Source organism: Cherax quadricarinatus, chromosome 13, assembly GCF_038502225.1.
Source record: "Cherax quadricarinatus isolate ZL_2023a chromosome 13, ASM3850222v1, whole genome shotgun sequence".
Taxonomy (NCBI): domain Eukaryota; kingdom Metazoa; phylum Arthropoda; class Malacostraca; order Decapoda; family Parastacidae; genus Cherax; species Cherax quadricarinatus.
Genome location: NC_091304.1, coordinates 33479826 through 33500041, shown reverse-complemented (window position 1 = coordinate 33500041; position 20216 = coordinate 33479826). Strand labels below are relative to the sequence as shown.

General features: G+C 44.6%; 1 protein-coding gene across 1 annotated transcript in view; it reads right to left on the bottom strand.

The window, feature by feature from the left end:
- The window catches only part of LOC128688504 (uncharacterized), a 436494-nt gene that overhangs the window by 189683 nt on the left and 226595 nt on the right, over positions 1–20216 (bottom strand). Inside the window, exon 6 of the mRNA XM_070084744.1 lies at positions 8872–8969. Within this exon, the coding sequence (XP_069940845.1) occupies positions 8872–8969 (98 nt within the window). The remainder of the gene's footprint in view (positions 1–8871; positions 8970–20216) is intronic.

Sequence of the window (20216 nt, the reverse complement as noted above, 5' to 3'; positions counted from 1 at the left end):
GGGGGAGGTACTGAGGGCAGGGGGCAGGTACTGAGGGGAGGGGGGAGGTACTGAGGGGAGGGGGGCAGGTACTGAGGGGAGGGGGGAGGTACTGAGGGGAGGGGGAAGGTACTGAGGGGAGGGGGCAGGTACTGAGGGGAGGGGGCAGGTACTGAGGGGAGGGGGCAGGTACTGAGGGGAGGGGGCAGGTACTGAGGGGAGGGGGCAGGTACTGAGGGGAGGGGGCAGGTACTGAGGGGAGGGGGCAGGTACTGAGGGGAGGGGGCAGGTACTGAGGGGAGGGGAGAGGTACTGAGGGGAGGGGAGAGGTACTGAGGGGAGGGGGCAGGTACTGAGGGGAGGGGGCAGGTACTGAGGGGAGGGGGCAGGTACTGAGGGGAGGGAGCAGGTACTGAGGGGAGGGGGCAGGTACTGAGGGGAGGGGGCAGGTACTGAGGGGAGGGGGCAGGTACTGAGGGGAGGGGGCAGGTACTGAGGGGAGGGGGCAGGTACTGAGGGGAGGGGGCAGGTACTGAGGGGAGGGGGCAGGTACTGAGGGGAGGGGGAGGTACTCAGGGGAGGGGGGAGGTACTCAGGGGAGGGGGGAGGTACTCAGGGGAGGGGGGAGGTACTCAGGGGAGGGGGGAGGTACTCAGGGGAGGGGGGAGGTACTCAGGGGAGGGGGAGGTACTGAGGGGGAGGGGGGAGGGGGAGGTACTGAGGGGAGGGGGATGTACTCAGGGGAGGGGGGAGGTACTGAGGGGAGGGGGCAGGTACTGAGGGGAGGGGGCAGGTACTGAGGGGAGGGGGCAGGTACTGAGGGGAGGGGGCAGGTACTGAGGGGAGGGGGGAGGTACTGAGGGGAGGGGCAGGTACTGAGGGGAGGGGGGAGGTACTGAGGGGAGGGGGGAGGTACTGAGGGGAGGGGGGAGGTACTGAGGGGAGGGGGGAGGTACTGAGGGGAGGGGGGAGGTACTGAGGGGAGGGGGGAGGTACTGAAGGGAGGGGGGAGGTACTGAGGGGAGGGGGCAGGTACTGAGGGAAGGAGACCAAGGGATGTTTATGTAGCAAATTAACGTCAGTTATGAAAAAAGCCTGTCGATTAATTTTAATTTACTTGACTCGTTTAAATAGTTATAATTTTCAACTGATAAATGGCAAATCAAAACTTTTTGAAAGCTCTAAGTAACATACGTACGTGTTTATTTAAGCGGCTTGTTTATTTTTGACGTAACTTGTAAAGCTCTGTACATACCTCATTTACGCTTCGTTTATTAGATTATCGTAACTCGATTGGCATTTTCAACAGTAATTAATGTGAATGTAACAGATTAAGTTAAAGTTAAACTTTATGCTAAGCATCTATTGTAAGTATTTAAGTAGACTTTATTCGTCTACGTATGTTGAAAAAACAACGTTATGATAATAAGTTTAGGTATGTGGTCAGGGAGAACTGTCACACACCATGTTTACATATATATTATAGAATGTCCCGCCTCGGCGGATTTTGGTAATAAAAGGGTTTAAATTTATAATATTGAGTATGAAGTATATTAAACCCATTTTTAATTTACTCTGAAGATTCCGAAGCATTAATTTATATAAAATAAGTAATTAAAGCACATCTATATCTAGAGAAACCTGCCTAAACATATACATGCAATAACTTTCATAATTGGTAAGTTTTTTAGGTATTAGTATTTGCTGTTAATTAAACAGCCAGAAATTTATCAGTGATGATCCTGGCTCTTGTCGTTTAACCCTTCACAAACTGGTTGTAAACTTCGAAACCTTTAAAACTTTTAAATATTCGGATGTGCATGGACTAGGTGAAAATACCGTGTAGTTAACAATATCCGTAAATGTTATACTGGGAAGTAATCTTAACATCTGATAAAATAGCTTTCGCCATTTTATATGGATCTTCAACAATAATGAATTAAAAATCGACTTCCTATCTTTTTTTTTTTATTTGATGAAAGTCAGACACATGCGCAACATTACAAATTCAATGACATGACTAGAAGACAGTAGAACTATATACAGAAGATAAGGTAGTCAGTCCCTCAGCCTTAGAGTTGATGAAGAGCATCGTAGTAATAGTAGTAGTAGTAATAGTAGTAGTAGTAGTAGTAGTAGTAGTAGTGGTGGTGGTGATAGTAGCAGTAGCATAAATAGTGCAATAGTGGCAGAGGTGGCAACAAGGCAGTAATGGTAGTGACAAGAGTCTGGGTGGAATGTTAGCGAAGCAACAGTAGTGGAGGTAGCTTAAGAACAAGAGAAAAAAGAAAAAGGAGTACCGCAGGAGAGGTAATGGCCCACGAGGGTAGGACAAAAACCCAGGAGGAAAAAACTCATAGGGCAGAAACCATCTTGGAAGAAAAAAAGGCAAAGCAAATATAGGAAATCAACAGCTCAGACATGTATCAAAGCATTAATGGCACACAATACCGACAAGTGCAACACCTGGGTATCTTTACTCTGAAGATGTTTCGCCAACCAATTCAATTCAGATTCATCTAGACAGGTGGTGAATACCCAAGTTGAGGGATTGTTTGTTTCGTCTTCTACTATTGTGGAAAATACTGTATATATTTTCCAGAAATACAGTAGTTATATGTAAATAGATGGCCATACTGTATTTAATGATATTTATGTCATGGAAAATGGGAAGCTGCGCCTGCGCAGAAGGGCACTCGCCATGTTTGAACGAGACAGTATTAACTGTTAGTGAATATTGGGAAGAATTTTCGTGCTCTAGAGGTTAAAATTGGGCTGACACCTCTCAAATAGGAGCCGAAATTGTTGGATGTGCATTCCTGCATAATTTGAGTATCAGGCGACAGGACAGGACAACTCCAGGAACCTCAGATAAGCTGTCTAATTTATGTTTAAATTCTGGCCAGTAAATTTTTCATAAATGTAGGCAAAAGGGGGGGGGTCCTGTACATGACACATTAATCTCCAATCAAATTGGTGAGTGATTTTAAGATATTCTCCTTCTGCTATGTATATGTGTATATAGATAATCATTTATTAATTTTAATATACAGTCCACAAATTTATATATTTACCAGCATTCCTGGTGATACATATTTCATTTGTAATTAATAGGTCCAGAGCAACTTGTGGATGTGACAGTGGTAGGTATCGAAGGGGGACATTTTTTGCGACCTAGGTGTCCCAAATTCCTACTTGTCTAACTGATAAATAATAATTATTTTTGTTCATTTACTGTTATGTACATAATGATACATTCAGAAAAATGCAATTTCCCACAACTATCTCCAGTTCCAACACCATCTAACTACCTCTGTATCAATCTGATAAAGCCAGTAGCTAGCGAAACGTCGTCAGAATAAAGATATCCAGGTGAAGTACACGTGTTATTCATCAAGAACAGTGATACTGGTGACATCTCTCCAGCACGGCAGTAGAAGCACCATACCACAAGTCTTCACTTATAATACATCAACCGCTTTCACCTCAACACCATCACTCACAGCACCACATTTGGGCTACATCACCACAACCATTTCTACTACTATCGCCATCATTATTATCGGCAAATAATGACAAAAATAGTCAAATGGGAATAAAGACTGAGCAGAGAATCCTTGTTAAATACAACTTTTCGCCCAAGGTTGGACTTTACCAAGTACTTAATAAAACACATTCTTGGGTAAAACGTATTATATAGATGTATAAGTATTTCATTCATCAACGTGTCATTTTTTCTAAAAAAATTATATAATACCAATGTCTTTATTCCCTACCACCACATTAACATCACCATTATTACCACCACCACCACCACCACCACTAAAAGCAGTACCACTAGCACAAAGCCAATAGCTGCACTATCAGCAGGAAACTGGTTCACTATTCCCACGTTTAGATCTTGTCTAGCTCAAGTTTTTTTTTTTTTTTTTTTGTTTTTTTGTTTTTGCGCGTCAGGTTATCCAGCATTTTCGTTTACGAACTTCTTAGGTAACTCATATAATCGCCTTCGGTATATTTAACATCGGGGATCATCGTGCGCTTACCGCTACGTTTATTGTTCATCACGAAGTTATTACCAGAAATTATTATTAGCAAACCTGTTTATTCAGATAATGGTTTAAAGCACCATTGCCCCCACGGTCTGGTTTCAGACCAGGCCTCCAGATTGATAGCCTGATCAGTCAGGTTATTGGTGCTCGGGGCAGACAATCTAAGGTAAGCGCCATAACCTACTTAACCAAGAATGGTTTGGAATAATTTATTATAGTTCCTCTTGAAGTCTATTAGTCACCTTCATAATATTTGAAGGTAGAGTTAAATCCCTTATGCTTATTGAGTTCTCTTATTTCATCTCTGCCTTTCATTACAGATATTTTAAAGTTAACCACAGTCTGTGCTCTCCTATGGAATAATTTCGGCGCGTAGATTTCCGGGTCCCTCTACCATTTTTTTTTGGATGCAAATTTTTTAATTTTTATACATTTTCCTCAAAGAATTACAATTATTGGGTGGTTTCCAATAATTTATGCTTTCTACTTTCTATTTGCAATTTCACTTGTCGTAATTAAATGGAGCTGTTGTACATGAACCATCAAGTGGAGAAAGTACAGACGCCCTAAAGATGAGTATCATTTTTAGCTTAGTATCTCTTTTTTCCAGTTTCTTGTTATCCAGCTTATACTTTTCCTTGTAGTTGTGTTAGTAACATTGTTAGTAACATTGTTAGGAACACTGTGTACTTGAACCTAACATCTTTCAATATGGTTACCCCCGCCCCCCCCCATCACCTGCGCCTCTTACATTCCTGTTCACTTCAACCCCCTATGGACATACGTCAAACTGTCTAACTTTATAGGGTTATCCTAGGTTAAATCTCAATATATATGTACCCATAACATCTGTTCGCTCTCAAGAAATGTATAAAAAAATGCATGTACCTAGAGCCTAAATAAAAACGAACCGAATGTTCCGATTGTGTTATATTTCTTAAATTTGGTCACAGCCGTTTGTTTAAAACACACCCAGGATAAACACACCCAGGATAAACACCCAGGATAAACACACCCAGGATAAACTGATCTGGGGTCAGTTTTAGTAGACTGCTACAATCTAGTACCTTCATGTTTGATCAAACAAATTGTGATCCGATTTTGAAATATTCAACACACCGTATCAAATTAACTACTTTTTGGGAATACAAAATTAAAGGCATTTTCCGGTCAGGTCGGGTCTATGGCTGAAGGCGAATTTGTCTTTTTATAGTTCGTTTTTATGCGGCTGTCCGTCTCAACTGTTTCTCAACTACCTAGTTGAACTTTCTCTATTATCGCAATATTTTCTACATTCTTCCATTTGATTTTTTAAATTTACATCACCATGATGCTTGAGGCCAATGGCACGGCCATTTTGATCAAAAGGTCCCTCCTTCCCATGACAACGTAATATTTTTTTGAGCGTGCATACGGTATATAATAAAGCCAATTATATAATTCTAGACTTTAGAAAATGTAAAGACTCCTGGTATTATATTATACAAGATCAAACCCGGAAATTTCAGCATGGCGTGCAGGGTCTACAACTATGAATCTCCACCCACCCCGACAATCACCGAAATTATTATTCGTGTCCAAAATGTTAGATAGATTCTTTCCTCCGTAACCTGACTAGAGAGATCACCACAGAAATACATGTCGTCACTTTATAAATCATTTCTCTTCATACTTTTTAGATATGGACCGAGTTTGCAAATTTTAGAGATACTGAACATGTTAATATATCGATTTATTGGTGTGTGTGTGTGTGTGTTTACCTGGAGAGGGTTTCGGGGGTCAACGCCCCCGCGGATTGGTCCGAGACCAGGCCTCATGGTAGATCAGGGTCTGATCAACCAGGCTGTTACTGCTGGCCGCACACAAGCTGACGTACGAACCATAGCCCGGTTGGTCAGGTACTGACTTTAGGTGCCTGTCCAGTGCCTTCTTGAAGACAGCCAGGGGTCTATTGGTAATCCCCCTTATGTATGCTGGGAGACAACTGAACAGTCTTGAGCCCCGGACACTTATTATGTCTATCAATGTACTCGTTGCGCCCTGCTTTTCATCGGGGGAATGTTGCATCTCCTGCCGACTCTTATCTTTTCATAGGGAGTGATTTTCGTGTTCAGGTTTGGTACCAATCCCTCCAGGACCTTCCAAGTATATATTATGTATATCTCTCGCCTGCGTTCAAGGAAATACAGATCAAGGATCTTCAACGGTTCCCAGTAGCTTAGGTGCGTTATCGTACTTGTGTGCCTTGAAAGTTCTTTGTACACTCTCCAGGTCTGCAATGTCGCCAGCCTTGAAGGGGGCAGTTAGTGTACAGCAGTATTCCAGCCTAGAGAGCACAAGCGATTTGAAGAGAATCATCATGGGCTTGGCGTCCCTAGTTTTGAAGGTTCTCATTATCTATCCTATCATTTTCCTAGCGTGTGTGTGTGTGCGCACGCGCGTGCGTGTATGTCTGTCTGTCTGCCATTAATCTTAATGCTCTGGTAAGACGCTTAAAATCTTTGTGTATTTACAGTTATGTATCTGAAGATTTTCTTTGTAATGTCATTCGGGGGTTTTTGTGTGGTGGGTCGGTTAGATTTTCTTGTGTTGTGTTTCAGAATTCAAATTTGGGTAATGTGAGTCTGTCTCTATTATGTGTAACTTTTTAAATTGAGGTGATACAGCTTTGTATTTACAGGTTATCTTAGGTAGTGCAGTTTTGATATTTTTCAAAAACTAATTATAATATTTTAATAATCGTGAATCAAAATTTAATCAGAATTCAATTCTAATCGTATGAAATGAAATTCTATAATGTGAAATTATTGTTTAATCCCTTGAAAAATCGCTCTTCGTTTCCGTTCTCTTCTCCTCTGTGTTCAGCGAGCCACTAACCAGTCTAAGGATACACAATCCAAACAATTTTTTCATGAATGAGCCTCAAAACTCTGCCAATGTATGCCAAATTTATGACATAACCTTAACTCCACTAGACTTTGAGAAAGCCATCGACGACAAGCCCATGTACTCATCCCCAGGCCCAGACTCGTGGAACTCGGTGTTCATTAAGAACTGCAAGAAACCCCTCTCACGGGCCCTAAGTATGCTATGGAGGAGCTAGACACAGGCGAGATTCCACAGTCACTAAAAACAACAGATATAGCCCCACTCCATAAAGGTGGCAGCAAAGCAGTAGCTAAGAACTATGGACCAATAGCTTTGATGTCCCATATCATAAAAATCTTTGAAAGAGTTCTAAGAAGCAGGATAGCAAACCACCTGGACTCCCAAAAATTGCACAACCCAGGGCAACATGGTTTCAGAGCAGGTCGCTCCTGCCTTTCGCAACTGCTAGACCACTATGATATGGTCCTAGATGCGCTTCAAAACAAACAGAATGCAGATGTAGTATACACAGACTTTGCAAAAGCCTTTGACAAGTGCGACCATGGTGTAATAGCACACAAAATGCGTGCTAAAGGGATAACTGGCAAAGTAGGCAGATAGATCTTCAACTGTCTAACCAATCGCAAACAAAGAGTAATGGTAAACAGAGTTAAATCAGATGCTGCCACAGTGAAGAGCTCTGTCCCACAAGGCACAGTACTCGCACCTATCCTGTTTCTCATTCTCATATCAGACAGATGTAAACCATAGCACTATCATCCTTTGCAGAGTATCATCCATTGAGGACACGGCAAAGCTCCAAAAAGATATAAACCAAGTTTTCCAATGGGCAACAGAGAACAATATGATGTTCAATGAAGATAAATTCCAACTACTCCGTTATGGATAACTGGGGGAAATAATAATTAGGACTAAGTATACTACAAACTCTATTCACACAATAGAGAGGAAAAGTAATGTGAAGGACCTGGGTGTGGTAATGTCCGAAGACCTCACCTTCAAGGACCACAACAATGCCACTATCACATCTGCTAGGAAACTGATAGGATGGATAATGAGAACATTCAAGACAAGAGATGCTAAGCCAATTATGATCCTTTTTAAATCACTTGTTCTCTCTAGGTTGGAATACTGCTGTACATTAACATTACCATTCAAGGCAGATGATATTGCAGATCTACAGAATGTACAGAGAACCTCTACTGCACGTATAAGTTCCATCAAACACCTTAACTACTGGGAACGTCTGGAAGCACTTGACTTGTACTCACTGGAGCACAGGCGAGAGAGATGTATCATAATCTACACCTGGAAGATTCTGGAGGGACTGGTCCCTAATATGCACACAGAAATTACTCCATACGAAAGCAAAAGACTTGGCAGGTGATGCAACCTACCCCCAGTGAAAAGTAGGGGCGTCACTGGTACACTAAGAGAAAACGCAATAAGTGTCCGGGGCCCAAGACTGTTCAACAGCCTCCCACCAGCAATAAGGTTGTCTTCAAGAGGGAGCTGGACAGATACCTAAAGACGGTGCCGGATCAGCCGGGCTGTGATTCGTACGTTGGATTTCGTGCGGCCAGCAGTAACAGCCTCGTTGATTAGGCCCTGATCCACCGGGAGGCCTGGTCATGGACCGGGCCACGGGGGCGTTGATCCCCGGAATACCCTTCAGGTAGACTCCCACAATGACAGCAGTCAATACATTTATGCATTTTTTTATATTGTACTTCTTAATATTTCATCAAAGCTAACCTTGGAATCAAACATAATTTTGGTACATTTTACGTATTATAAATAGGGGTAACTTAATTTACCTAACTTATGTAAGAGTACCCATAATTAAATTTCACTGTTTTCCTTAGGGTGGGGGTCTGGGGAGGAATCTTCAAATGGCCCCATAAGGAAGACGGGGATTTGATCTAGCGCTTCAGTCATATACTGTACTTACACTGAACAGCGTAGGAGCCAAGCTCTGCGGACAGGTCCTGGGATATAGGCAGCCGGCCCTGCAGGATGTCCTGTTTCACCTGCAGGAAGAACTGGTACCTGAAAAAAGCGAAAATATACCTTTTTAATGTGCGCATCTTACGTAGCTAAATCATAAATGCATCAAAGTTATAATGAAAACAGTTACCCATAATAATTTCCATATTTTAACATTTCAGTTTTCTTGCATATAACTACAAAGTTGCAGAAAAAATAATTAACTTAGTACTATACCTTGAAATTTTGAAGAACGAGTTCTTATATTTGACTGGTGATAATGACATTGTGCGAGTTATGATATTTTATGTTTAATCCCCCAGGGACTTTATTAATTCATGTAGCAATTAAATCTATATAATGGCTGAGGAGAAACCCATGAGAACGTAGAATCAGTTCAAAATGGCCAACAGCGAGAGGCTGAGGTCAGTATTTCACAAAACTCCAAGATTTTAGAAAAGTTGATCACATGAAAAACGTGCAAACTTACTTTGTGCCTCCTGAACAGTTTATTATGCACACGTTCCTGTGAGCTAGCTCAAAAATTGGATTACAGCAGTCACGATTGATCCATCACACCACACTGGACAGTTAAATCTTTAAATATTAGTCTCGCATATGTCCCTTGACTAGACATCCCCACCTCTCAGTTCACCTCTACCCACACACACACACACACACACACACACACCACACACACACCACACACCACACACACACACCACACACACCCCACACACACACCCCACACACACACACACACACACACACACACACACACACACACACACACACACACACATTTAATTGTAACTAGCGAGGTTCTGCAAGGATCGGTCCTCTTCAAGGGGGGCTCCTTCGCGTGATGAAGAGGCTCTTGGTCTGAGGAATTAGCCCTGTCGGTCTTCTTCCTCAGACCGAACCTAATTACCCCCCATTCTCCCCTCCCCTCCCCTATCCCATCCTCCCCTTTTTCCATTCCTCCTCCTCACCCCTCCCTTTTGCCCTTCCTCTTTTTGGCCTTTGGGATTTCTCCCACAGGCGCGCTAGTTCCTAGGTAGGGGAAAGGACACCGGGGTCCATCCCATTCCGTTGAGGTTCTTGGCGGTGGCGTAGTTTGCCGTGGAATCTGGATTGCCTGGGGATGTCCCGATCCCTCTCCGGTATCCCGGAGTAGCTTTGGGTGTCTTTCGGGCGACGGGTGTATCTCTGGAAGCCACCTTTCGGATTCCGGGGGTGGTGGCCGAAGGATGTAAGCTTTGTGGTGGATATCCGGCCGCCCTCTCTTTTGTCCACAGAGGTAGCTTGGCAGATGTGAGGTTGCTATCCCGGATTGCTGGTTTACTGGCATGAAGGGTAGGGTATGGCACGGGTTCCATGCTGTATCTGCGCTACTAGCGGTGTTGAGGTCCTCTTGGGCACGGAGGGAGATTTCCGGCCCTTTCATTCCTCCTAGGAACTATTCCTCCCCGCTCCCCCCTTTTTTTATTCTTTTTTTATTTTTCTTTTTTTTTCTTTTTTTTTCTTAAAAACAAAAAGCAAAGGAGTAACCTAACCATGGCAGCCCTAGTCCATGAACCCACTACCCCCGGGCCCCTTCTTGATACCGCACCCCATTCTGACCCTGCCTTGTGTTTAGACCACTCTTCGGACACTCCTGATGCCCCTGTACCTCTTGCTGGTGCTGTTTCCTCACCCGCTTCAGGTACCGGGGCTTCGACTGACTCCTTCGATTTGTCTGAACTCCGCTCTCCTTTGACTATGCTTCCGGCTTCTCCCTCTACGGTACGGCAATTTTCGAATTGCCCGCCCATTTCACGCCGAACCAACTCCGGTCCTACTCCTAAACACCAACGTCAATCTCCTGATGATGCTCCTTCGTTACCTTCCCATTCTACTCGGAAAAGACCGACACGTCAAGCACTCCCTCTCCACGCTCAGTTTCGGACCACACAATGGACTAAATTCTTTACTTCAAGACCGACTTCTTCTGCCTACTTTTCTGACCATAGTATTGGCAAAGCGCTCCTGCATCATGTTGGTAGAGATATTTCATTTCACGCTCTCAAGAGCGGTATGCGCATCGTCACTGTCCAGAATGCTACCCAAGCTCATGATCATTCTCTCCTTTCGAATATCGATACTACTCCTATCACTATTGAAAAACATCTTTCTCTCAATTCTTGTAGTGGTACTGTCATTCTGCCCCATACCATAGTCCAACAGAATTTCCAGTCATGTGGCAATGACATTTTTGAACAGCTGGAACTCCAGGATCTCCCAATCCTCAAAGTAGACACTTATGTCCTTCCTGCCCGGGGACGGAGACGTTACCCTTGCAATGTGGCTCGTTTAACTTTTGACAGCCGAGAACTCCCATCCTCTGTATATGTCGCGGGACATCGGTTACAAGTTCGAAAGGTGGTACCTACACCGCAACAATGTAGAAATTGCTGGCGTTTTGGTCACCCAGCGAAATATTGCAGATCTATGGCCGAATGCCCAGTCTGTGGTGCCGACGACCATGCTAATACATCTTGCAGTCAACCTCCATCTTGCCTTAATTGTAATGAAGCTCACCCTTCGTACTCCCACCGTTGCCAGGTCTACTTAAATGAACGTGAAATCCGTTGCCTCAAAGAGGCAGAAGGTCTCCCTTATGCCATGGCAGTTACTCATCTCCGCCTCCAAGGGAGACTACCCCGTGTTTCTTATTCTCGTGTTTCCAAACATCCCCCCACTTCTGGGGTACCATCTTCTGCAGCCTCCTCTGTTGTTACCCCTCCCATAGCCACTACAGCATCTAATCCTTTTGTTGTCCTTGGCTCTGACGTCCCGACTACAACTCAGTCTGTTCTCACATCTTCGCGTCCTTCCTCACAAGCCCCAGTATCGACAAGACCTCGTACGACACCTAATACCAATCGCCCCTCTACTCAGAAGTCCAAAAAATCCACATTGCTCAAATCTTCTTTGCCCCTTCCTTCCCTTCTTCCACCTCCACACTTTACCTTTCCAGTCTCTGTACCTAGTTCTTCCCCTCTCTCTGGCTCTATTACAAGTGTGGAGATTCACCCTCCTCCTCGTACTATGCCTTCCACCCCTGTCCCCTCCCAAGTTTCTCCCTCTTCTGCCACCTTCCAGGTTTCTGCCTCTTCTGTCCCCCCCCACACTTCATCTCCAGTCCCTTACACTCTTCCCTCCCCCTCTACTTTGGTACAGTCCATTACTGTCCCAATCTTTACTCACCCTCCTCCTATCTCCAATATGGTCTCCCATACATCTTTGAATTCAGAAACACTTGAAGCCATTTCAGAATATATTGCAGAGACTAAACCTTCAATGGACACTGATTCACTTCCTGTTCCTTCTCTTCCCTCTCCTCCTTCTTCACAACCCCATTCTTCGCAACGCTCCATTCCTTCACTACTTGAACGTCTTCCAATGCCACCACACGTTGACTTTTCTAACCCCTCTAGTCCGTAGGTGCCTTTACCTACAGATTCCTGATATTTTCTTCATCGCCAATCATGGCCTATTTACAGTGGAATATCTGCGGCCTCAGGGGTAATCGGGGTGAGCTTCAGATGTTGCTTTCCAGGTTTTCCCCTGTTGGTACTTGCTTACAAGAACCAAAATTACACTCGGCTGTTTTCCAACCTATCTCAGGCTAGAATTTATTGTATTCTTCGGATCCTTTCTCAGATGGGACCTTTAATGAAAGTGCCCTTCTTCTACGCAATGATATTCCGTACTGTCAACTATTTGTCCATACCTTGCTGCATTACACTGCAGCCCGTATCCACTTGAATAAGTGGTTTACAATATGTTCTTTATATCTCTCTCCTTCTCGAGCATTTTCTATCCCAGACTTTGCCTTTCTTGTTTCATCCTTACCACCACCACTTCTGTTACTTGGCGATTTTAATGCCCACCATTTCCTCTGGGGGGGGGGGTCTCATTGTGACTCACGTGGCATCCAGTTGAAGGCTTTTCTCGCCTCTCACCCCCTCCATGTTTTAAATACGGGTACTCCCACCCATTTTGATCCTCGTACTCATACTCTCTCTTGCATCGATCTATCAGTCTGCTCTTCCTCCACTGCACTAGACTTCACCTGGTCTGTTCTTCCAGACTTACATGACAGTGATCATTTTCCGATCATTCTTACTTCTCCTTCCTATTCACCACCTTTCCGTAGCCCTCGCTGGCAATTTGATCGGGCAAATTGGGATCTTTACTCACACCTCACTGCTTTTAGTGAGGTTCCTTCTTCATCCTCCATTGATGAGCTCCTACACATCTTCTCGACGTCAGTTTATACTGCAGCTTCTCATTCTATACCCCAAACCTCAGGCAGGCATTCTCAGAAGTGCGTGCCTTGGTGGTCTCCTGCTTGTGCTCGTGCAGTACGTTTGAAACGTGCTGCATGGGGCAGGTACCGGTACAATAGAACCGCTGAGAGACTTCTTGATTTTAAGCAGAAGTGTGCGATCGCTCGCAGTGTCATCCGTGAAGCTAAACGCACTTGTTGGCGAGACTATGTTTCCACCCTCACCTCTGCTTCTTCTATGAGTGCAGTCTGGAAAAAAGTGAGGAAATTGAGTGGTAAATACTCTCCTGACCCAGCTCCTGTTCTACGGGTCGCTGGTGTTGATGTAGCAAACCCTCTCGACGTTGCCATTGAACTTGGCACACATCTGGTCCGTATTTCCCGAGGGCTCCATCTATGCCCCTCGTTTCTTTCCTCAAAGTCTGCCAGAGAGTTAGTACCCTTGGACTTTTCTTCTCTCAGAGAAGAACAGTATAATGTGCCTTTTACACTTCAAGAACTGGAGGCAATGCTCTCAGCTTGCCGATCATCGGCAGCTGGGCCTGACGACATTCATATTCGTATGTTACAACATTTACATCGGTCAGCCCTTGTAGTCCTCTTACACCTCTTCAATCTTATTTGGGCACAAGGAGTTCTTCCCCAGCTGTGGAAATCTGCCATTGTTCTCCCTTTCCGCAAACCGGGTACTACAGGACATGATGCCTCCCACTATCGCCCCATCGCTCTTACTAGTGCAGTTTGCAAAGTGATGGAACGTCTCGTAAATCGACGTTTAATGTGGTATTTAGAGACACACAACAGTCTCTCCGCTAGTCAATATGGCTTTCGTAAGGGTCGTTCTACCATAGACCCCTTACTACGCTTGGATACGTATGTTCGTAATGCCTTTGCGAATAATCACTCGGTTATTGCCATATTTTTTGACCTTGAGAAGACATATGACACAACTTGGAGGTATAATATTTTGGCCCAGGCCCATTCCTTAGGCCTCCGAGGCAATCTATCATCCTTCCTTAAGAACTTTTTAACTGACAGACATTTCCGTGTTCGAGTCAATAATGTTCTTTCCCCGGACTTCATCCAAGGGGAAGGTGTCCCTCAGGGGTGTGTTCTAAGCACAACACTTTCTCCTTGCTATAAATGATTTGGCCTCTGTTCTTCCACCCAATATTTGGTCATCACTATGTTGATGACTTCGCTATTGCTTGTGCAGGTGCTGACTGTCATCTTATTGCAGTTTCTCTCCAGCATGCGGTCGACCGTGTTTCCACTTGGGCCACCACGCATGGGTTTAAATTTTCAAGTACCAAAACTCACCAAATTACTTTCACTAGACGCTCTGTTATCTCCGGTCATCCTTTGTATCTCTATGGCTCCCGTATCCCCGAACGTGATACAGTCAGGTTTCTAGGCCTTCTCTTTGACCGTCGGTTATCCTGGAAACCTCACATTACCTCTCTGAAGGCAACTTGTCACAGCCGGCTAAACCTTCTTAAAACCCTTGCTCATCTATCCTGGGGAGCTGATCGTCGAACTCTGCTTCGCCTACATTCAGCCCTCATTTTATCGAAACTCGATTATGGTGACCAGATTTATTCCGCGGCCTCTCCTGCTACTCTCTCTAGCCTTAACTCTATCCATCACCAAGGATTATGTTTGTGCCTTGGTGCTTTTCGCTCTTCCCCTGTTGAGAGCCTCTATACAGAAGCGAATGTTCCATCCTTGTCTGATCGCCGTGATGCCCATTGCCTTCGCTACTATGTACGCTCTCACGATCTACACAATCCTTCCATTTATAGAATGGTCACCGATATTAGTAGACATTCTTTATTCGTTCGCCGCCCCTGTTTGCTCCGTCCCTTTTCTCTTCGCCTACATTCACTCGTCTTCCCTTCAGTTACCACCTTTATATGTTCATGTAGCATCTCACTTTTCCCTACCCCCTGGGAAGTTCCAGCTGTTCGGGTCTGTTCTTTCTCACTCCCTTGCTCGAAAGCTCAACTGCTTATGGTGGCTTCCCGCTCTCTTTTTCTTGATCACTTCCACTCCCATTCTCATGCCACCGCTGTGTACACAGATGGCTCTAAGTCTTCAGACGGTGTCGGATTCGCAGCAGTGTTTCCGGACAGCATCGTGTGGGGACATTTACTATCTTCAGCTAGCATTTTTACTGCTGAACTGCATGCCATTCTTGCAGCACTTATTCGTATCGCATCTATGCCTGTGTCATCATTTGTAGTAGTCTCAGACTCCCTTAGTGCTCTACAGGCTATACGAAAATTTGATACATCTCATCCCCTAGTTCTCCGTATCCAACTTTGGCTACGCCGTATCTCTACCAAACAAAAATATTGTTTTTTTGTTGGGTCCCTGGTCATGTCGATGTACAGGGCAATGAACAGGCAGACACTGCTGCGCGGTCAGCAGTACATGACCTACCAATTTCCTATCGAGGTGTTCCATTTCTGGACTATTTTGCTGCAATAGCTACCCACCTTCGCACCCGTTGGCAACAACGTTGGTCAACTCTGCTCTGTAACAAACTTCATTCTATTAAACCGAGCATAGGTTACTGGCCGTCTTCTTGTCATCAGTGCCGAGGTTGGGAGACCACTCTCCCGCCTTCGCATTGGTCACACTCGTCTTACTCATGGGTATCTCATGGAGAGGCACCCTGTTCCTCTCTGTGAGCAGTGTCAAGTTCCAGTATCGATTAGCCACATTCTGTTAGACTGCCCTCTCTATCAACGAGCACGCAGAATTTACCTCCAACGTCGTCTTCGTTCTACTACTCTCTCTTTACCTTCCCTTCTTGCTGATGGACCCTCCTTTAATCCTGACTCTCTCATTGACTTCTTGACAACGACTGATTTACTCCACAAACTCTGATGATACTTTTCGCACTCCCCTCAGCCCTTTCTAGTTCAGTCTCTTGCTGCCCTTTACCCTTTCACCATCCACTGCCCCGCTGTTATCCGTAACCTATTCCTCATCCATCTCCCTTTTGCCACCTGATGCCCTCGCTTCCTTCCTGCCCTGCAGTGCTGTATAGTCCTTGTGGCTTAGAGCTTCTTTTTGATTATAATAATAATAATAATGCAAGGATCTGTATTAGGACCAGTACTGTCGTTGGTTATTGTGAATGATATTCCAGATGGGATTGATTCAGATATATCCTTCTTTGCTGATGATACAGTACTAATGAAAATAAAAAACATGCGAGGATAAGGACAGGCTCCAAAGGGATCTGGACAAATTGCAATAATGGTCAGATTGTGGTTGCTGGAACTCATCCTCAGTAAATGCAAGATCATGAAGACTGAGGAAGGAGCAATTAGACCGGAAATTGGTCCAGACTAAGAGACAGACTGCAGAAAGAGAAAGACCTAGGATTAAGCATAGTGTCCAGCAGCTCGATCGCTAGCGCACTCAGCTCACACACTGAGGTCCGAGGATCGATCCCCCGGCACGGCTGGAAAACATTAGTACGTGTTTCCATACGTCACCTGTTGTCCAATGTTCACCCATCAGTAAAATCGGTACCTGGGTGTTAGTCGACTGGTGTGGATCGCATCTCGGGACAAAACTGACCTAATTTGCCCGAAATGTTGTGCATAAAAAGGGGCTTTCTATAAAGTATATGCCACTGATGTCAGCTAGGCCTGTACACCTTGTACATGTACTTGTAGAAATAAAGAATTAATAAACTGGCAAATCTAAGAGTAGCTTTCAGGAATCTCAAGGAGTCATTCCAGGCCTTCCATACAACATACGTTAGGCTCATCTTAGAGTATGCAGCACCAGTATGGAATCCCCACCTGATAAACCATATTACAAAACTAGAGAAACTCCAGACGTACCTGGAGTTTACCTGGAGAGAGTTTCGGGGGTCAACGCCCCCGCGGCCCGGTCTGTGACCAGGCCTCCTGGTGGATCAGCGCCTGATCAACCAGGCTGTTGCTGCTGGCTGCACGCAAACCAACGTACGAGCCACAGCCCGGCTGATCAGGAACTGACTTTAGGTGCTTGTCCAGTGCCAGCTTGAAGACTGCCAGGGGTCTGTTGGTAATCCCCCTTATGTGTGCTGGGAGGCAGTTGAACAGTCTCGGTCCCCTGACACTTATTGTATGGTCTCTTAACGTGCTAGTGACACCCCTGCTTTTCATTGGGGGGATGGTGCATCGTCTGCCAAGTCTTTTGCTTTCGTAGTGAGTGATTTTCGTGTGCAAGTTCGGTACTAGTCCCTCTAGGATTTTCCAGGTGTATATAATCATGTATCTCTCCCTCCTGCGTTCCAGGGAATACAGGTTTAGAAACCTCAAGCGCTCCCAGTAATTGAGGTGTTTTATCTCCGTTATGCGCGCCGTGAAAGTTCTCTGTACATTTTCTAGGTCGGCAATTTCACCTGCCTTGAAAGGTGCTGTTAGAGTGCAGCAATATTCCAGCCTAGATAGAACAAGTGACCTGAAGAGTGTCATCATGGGCTTGGCCTCCCTAGTTTTGAAGGTTCTCATTATCCATCCTGTCATTTTTCTAGCAGATGCGATTGATACAATGTTATGGTCCTTGAAGGTGAGATCCTCCGACATAATCACTCCCAGGTCTTTGACGTTGGTGTTTCGCTCTATTTTGTGGCCAGAATTTGTTTTGTACTCTGATGAAGATTTAATTTCCTCATGTTTACCATATCTGAGTAATTGAAATTTCTCATCGTTGAACTTCATATTGTTTTCTGCAGCCCACTGAAAGATTTGGTTGATGTCCGCCTGGAGCCTTGCAGTGTCTGCAATGGAAGACACTGTCATGCAGATTCGGGTGTCATCTGCAAAGGAAGACACGGTGCTGTGGCTGACATCCTTGTCTATGTCGGATATGAGGATGAGGAACAAGATGGGAGCTAGTACTGTGCCTTGTGGAACAGAGCTTTTCACCGTAGCTGCCTCGGACTTTACTCTGTTGACGACTACTCTCTGTGTTCTGTTAGTGAGGAAATTATAGATCCATCGACCAACTTTTCCTGTTATTCCTTTAGCGCGTATTTTGTGCGCTATTACGCCATGGTCACACTTGTCGAAGGCTTTTGCAAAGTCTGTATATATTACATCTGCATTCTTTTTGTCTTCTAGTGCATTTAGGACCTTGTCGTAGTGATCCAGTAGTTGAGACAGACAGGAGCGACCTGTTCTAAACCCATGTTGCCCTGGGTTGTGTAACTGATGGGTTTCTAGATGGGTGGTGATCTTGCTTCTTAGGACCCTTTCAAAGATTTTTATGATATGGGATGTTAGTGCTATTGGTCTGTAGTTCTTTGCTGTTGCTTTACTGCCCCCTTTGTGGAGTGGGGCTATGTCTGTTGTTTTTAGTAACTGAGGGACGACCCCCGTGTCCATGCTCCCTCTCCATAGGATGGAAAAGGCTCGTGATAGGGGCTTCTTGCAGTTCTTGATGAACACAGAGTTCCATGAGTCTGGCCCTGGGGCAGAGTGCATGGGCATGTCATTTATCGCCTGTTCGAAGTCATTTGGCGTCAGGATAACATCGGATAGGCTTGTGTTAATCAAATTTTGTGGCTCTCTCATAAAAAATTCATTTTGATCTTCGACTCTCAGTCTGGTTAGCGGCTTGCTAAAAACTGAGTCATATTGGGACTTGAGTAGCTCACTCATTTCCTTGCTGTCATCTGTGTAGGACCCATCTTGTTTAAGTAGGGGCCCAATACTGGACGTTGTTCTCGATTTTGATTTGGCATAGGAGAAGAAATACTTTGGGTTTCTTTCGATTTCATTTATGGCTTTTAGTTCTTCCCGCGATTCCTGACTCCTAAAGGATTCTTTTAGCTTAAGTTCGATGCTTGCTATTTCTCTGACCAGTGTCTCCCTGCGCATTTCTGATATATTGACCTCTTTTAGCCGCTCTGTTATTCTTTTCCGTCGCCTGTAAAGGGAGCGCCTGTCTCTTTCTATTTTACATCTACTCCTCCTTTTTCTTAGAGGAATAAGCCTTGTGCATACATCGAGTGCCACCGAGTTAATCTGTTCTAGGCATAAGTTTGGGTCTGTGTTGCTTAGTATATCTTCCCAGCTTATATCGGTTAGGACTTGGTTTACTTGGTCCCACTTTATGTTTTTGTTATTGAAGTTGAATTTGGTGAATGCTCCCTCGTGACTAGTCTCATTTTGTCGGTCTGGGGCTCCACGCATACATGTCTGAACCTCAATTATGTTGTGATCTGAGTATATTGTTTTTGATATGGTGACATTTCTTATCAGATCATCATTGTTAGTGAAGATGAGGTCTAGTGTATTCTCCAGTCTAGTAGGCTCTATTATTTGCTGGTTTAAATTGAATTTTGTGCAGAGATTTAAAAGCTCGTGTGAGTGTGAGTTTTCATCAGAGCTGCCTCCTGGTGTTATTACTGCAACAATATTATTTGCTATATTCCTCCATTTTAGGTGCCTTAAGTTGAAATCCCCCAGGAGCAAGATGTTGGGTGCAGGAGCTGGAAGATTTTCCAGACAGTGGTCAATTTTTAACAGCTGTTCCTGGAATTGCTGGGATGTTGCATCCGGAGGCTTGTAGACTACCACAATGACTAGGTTTTGGTTCTCGACCTTTACTGCTAAAACTTCCACTACGTCATTTGAGGCATTAAGCAGTTCTGTGCAAACAAGTGACTCTGCAATGTACAGGCCAACCCCCCCCTTTTGCCTGTTCACTCTGTCACATCTGTATAGGTTGTAACCTGGGATCCATATTTCGTTGTCCAAGTGATCCTTTATGTGGGTCTCAGTGAAAGCCGCGAACATTGCCTTTGCCTCTGCAAGCAGTCCACGGATGAAAGGTATTTTGTTGTTTATTGCTGGCTTTAGACCCTGTATATTTGCAAAGAAGAATGTTATCGGACTGGTGGTATTGTTGGTACTGGGGGGGGATTTTTTTTCCGGCATTAGTATCTGTATCTGTTGGTTTGGAGT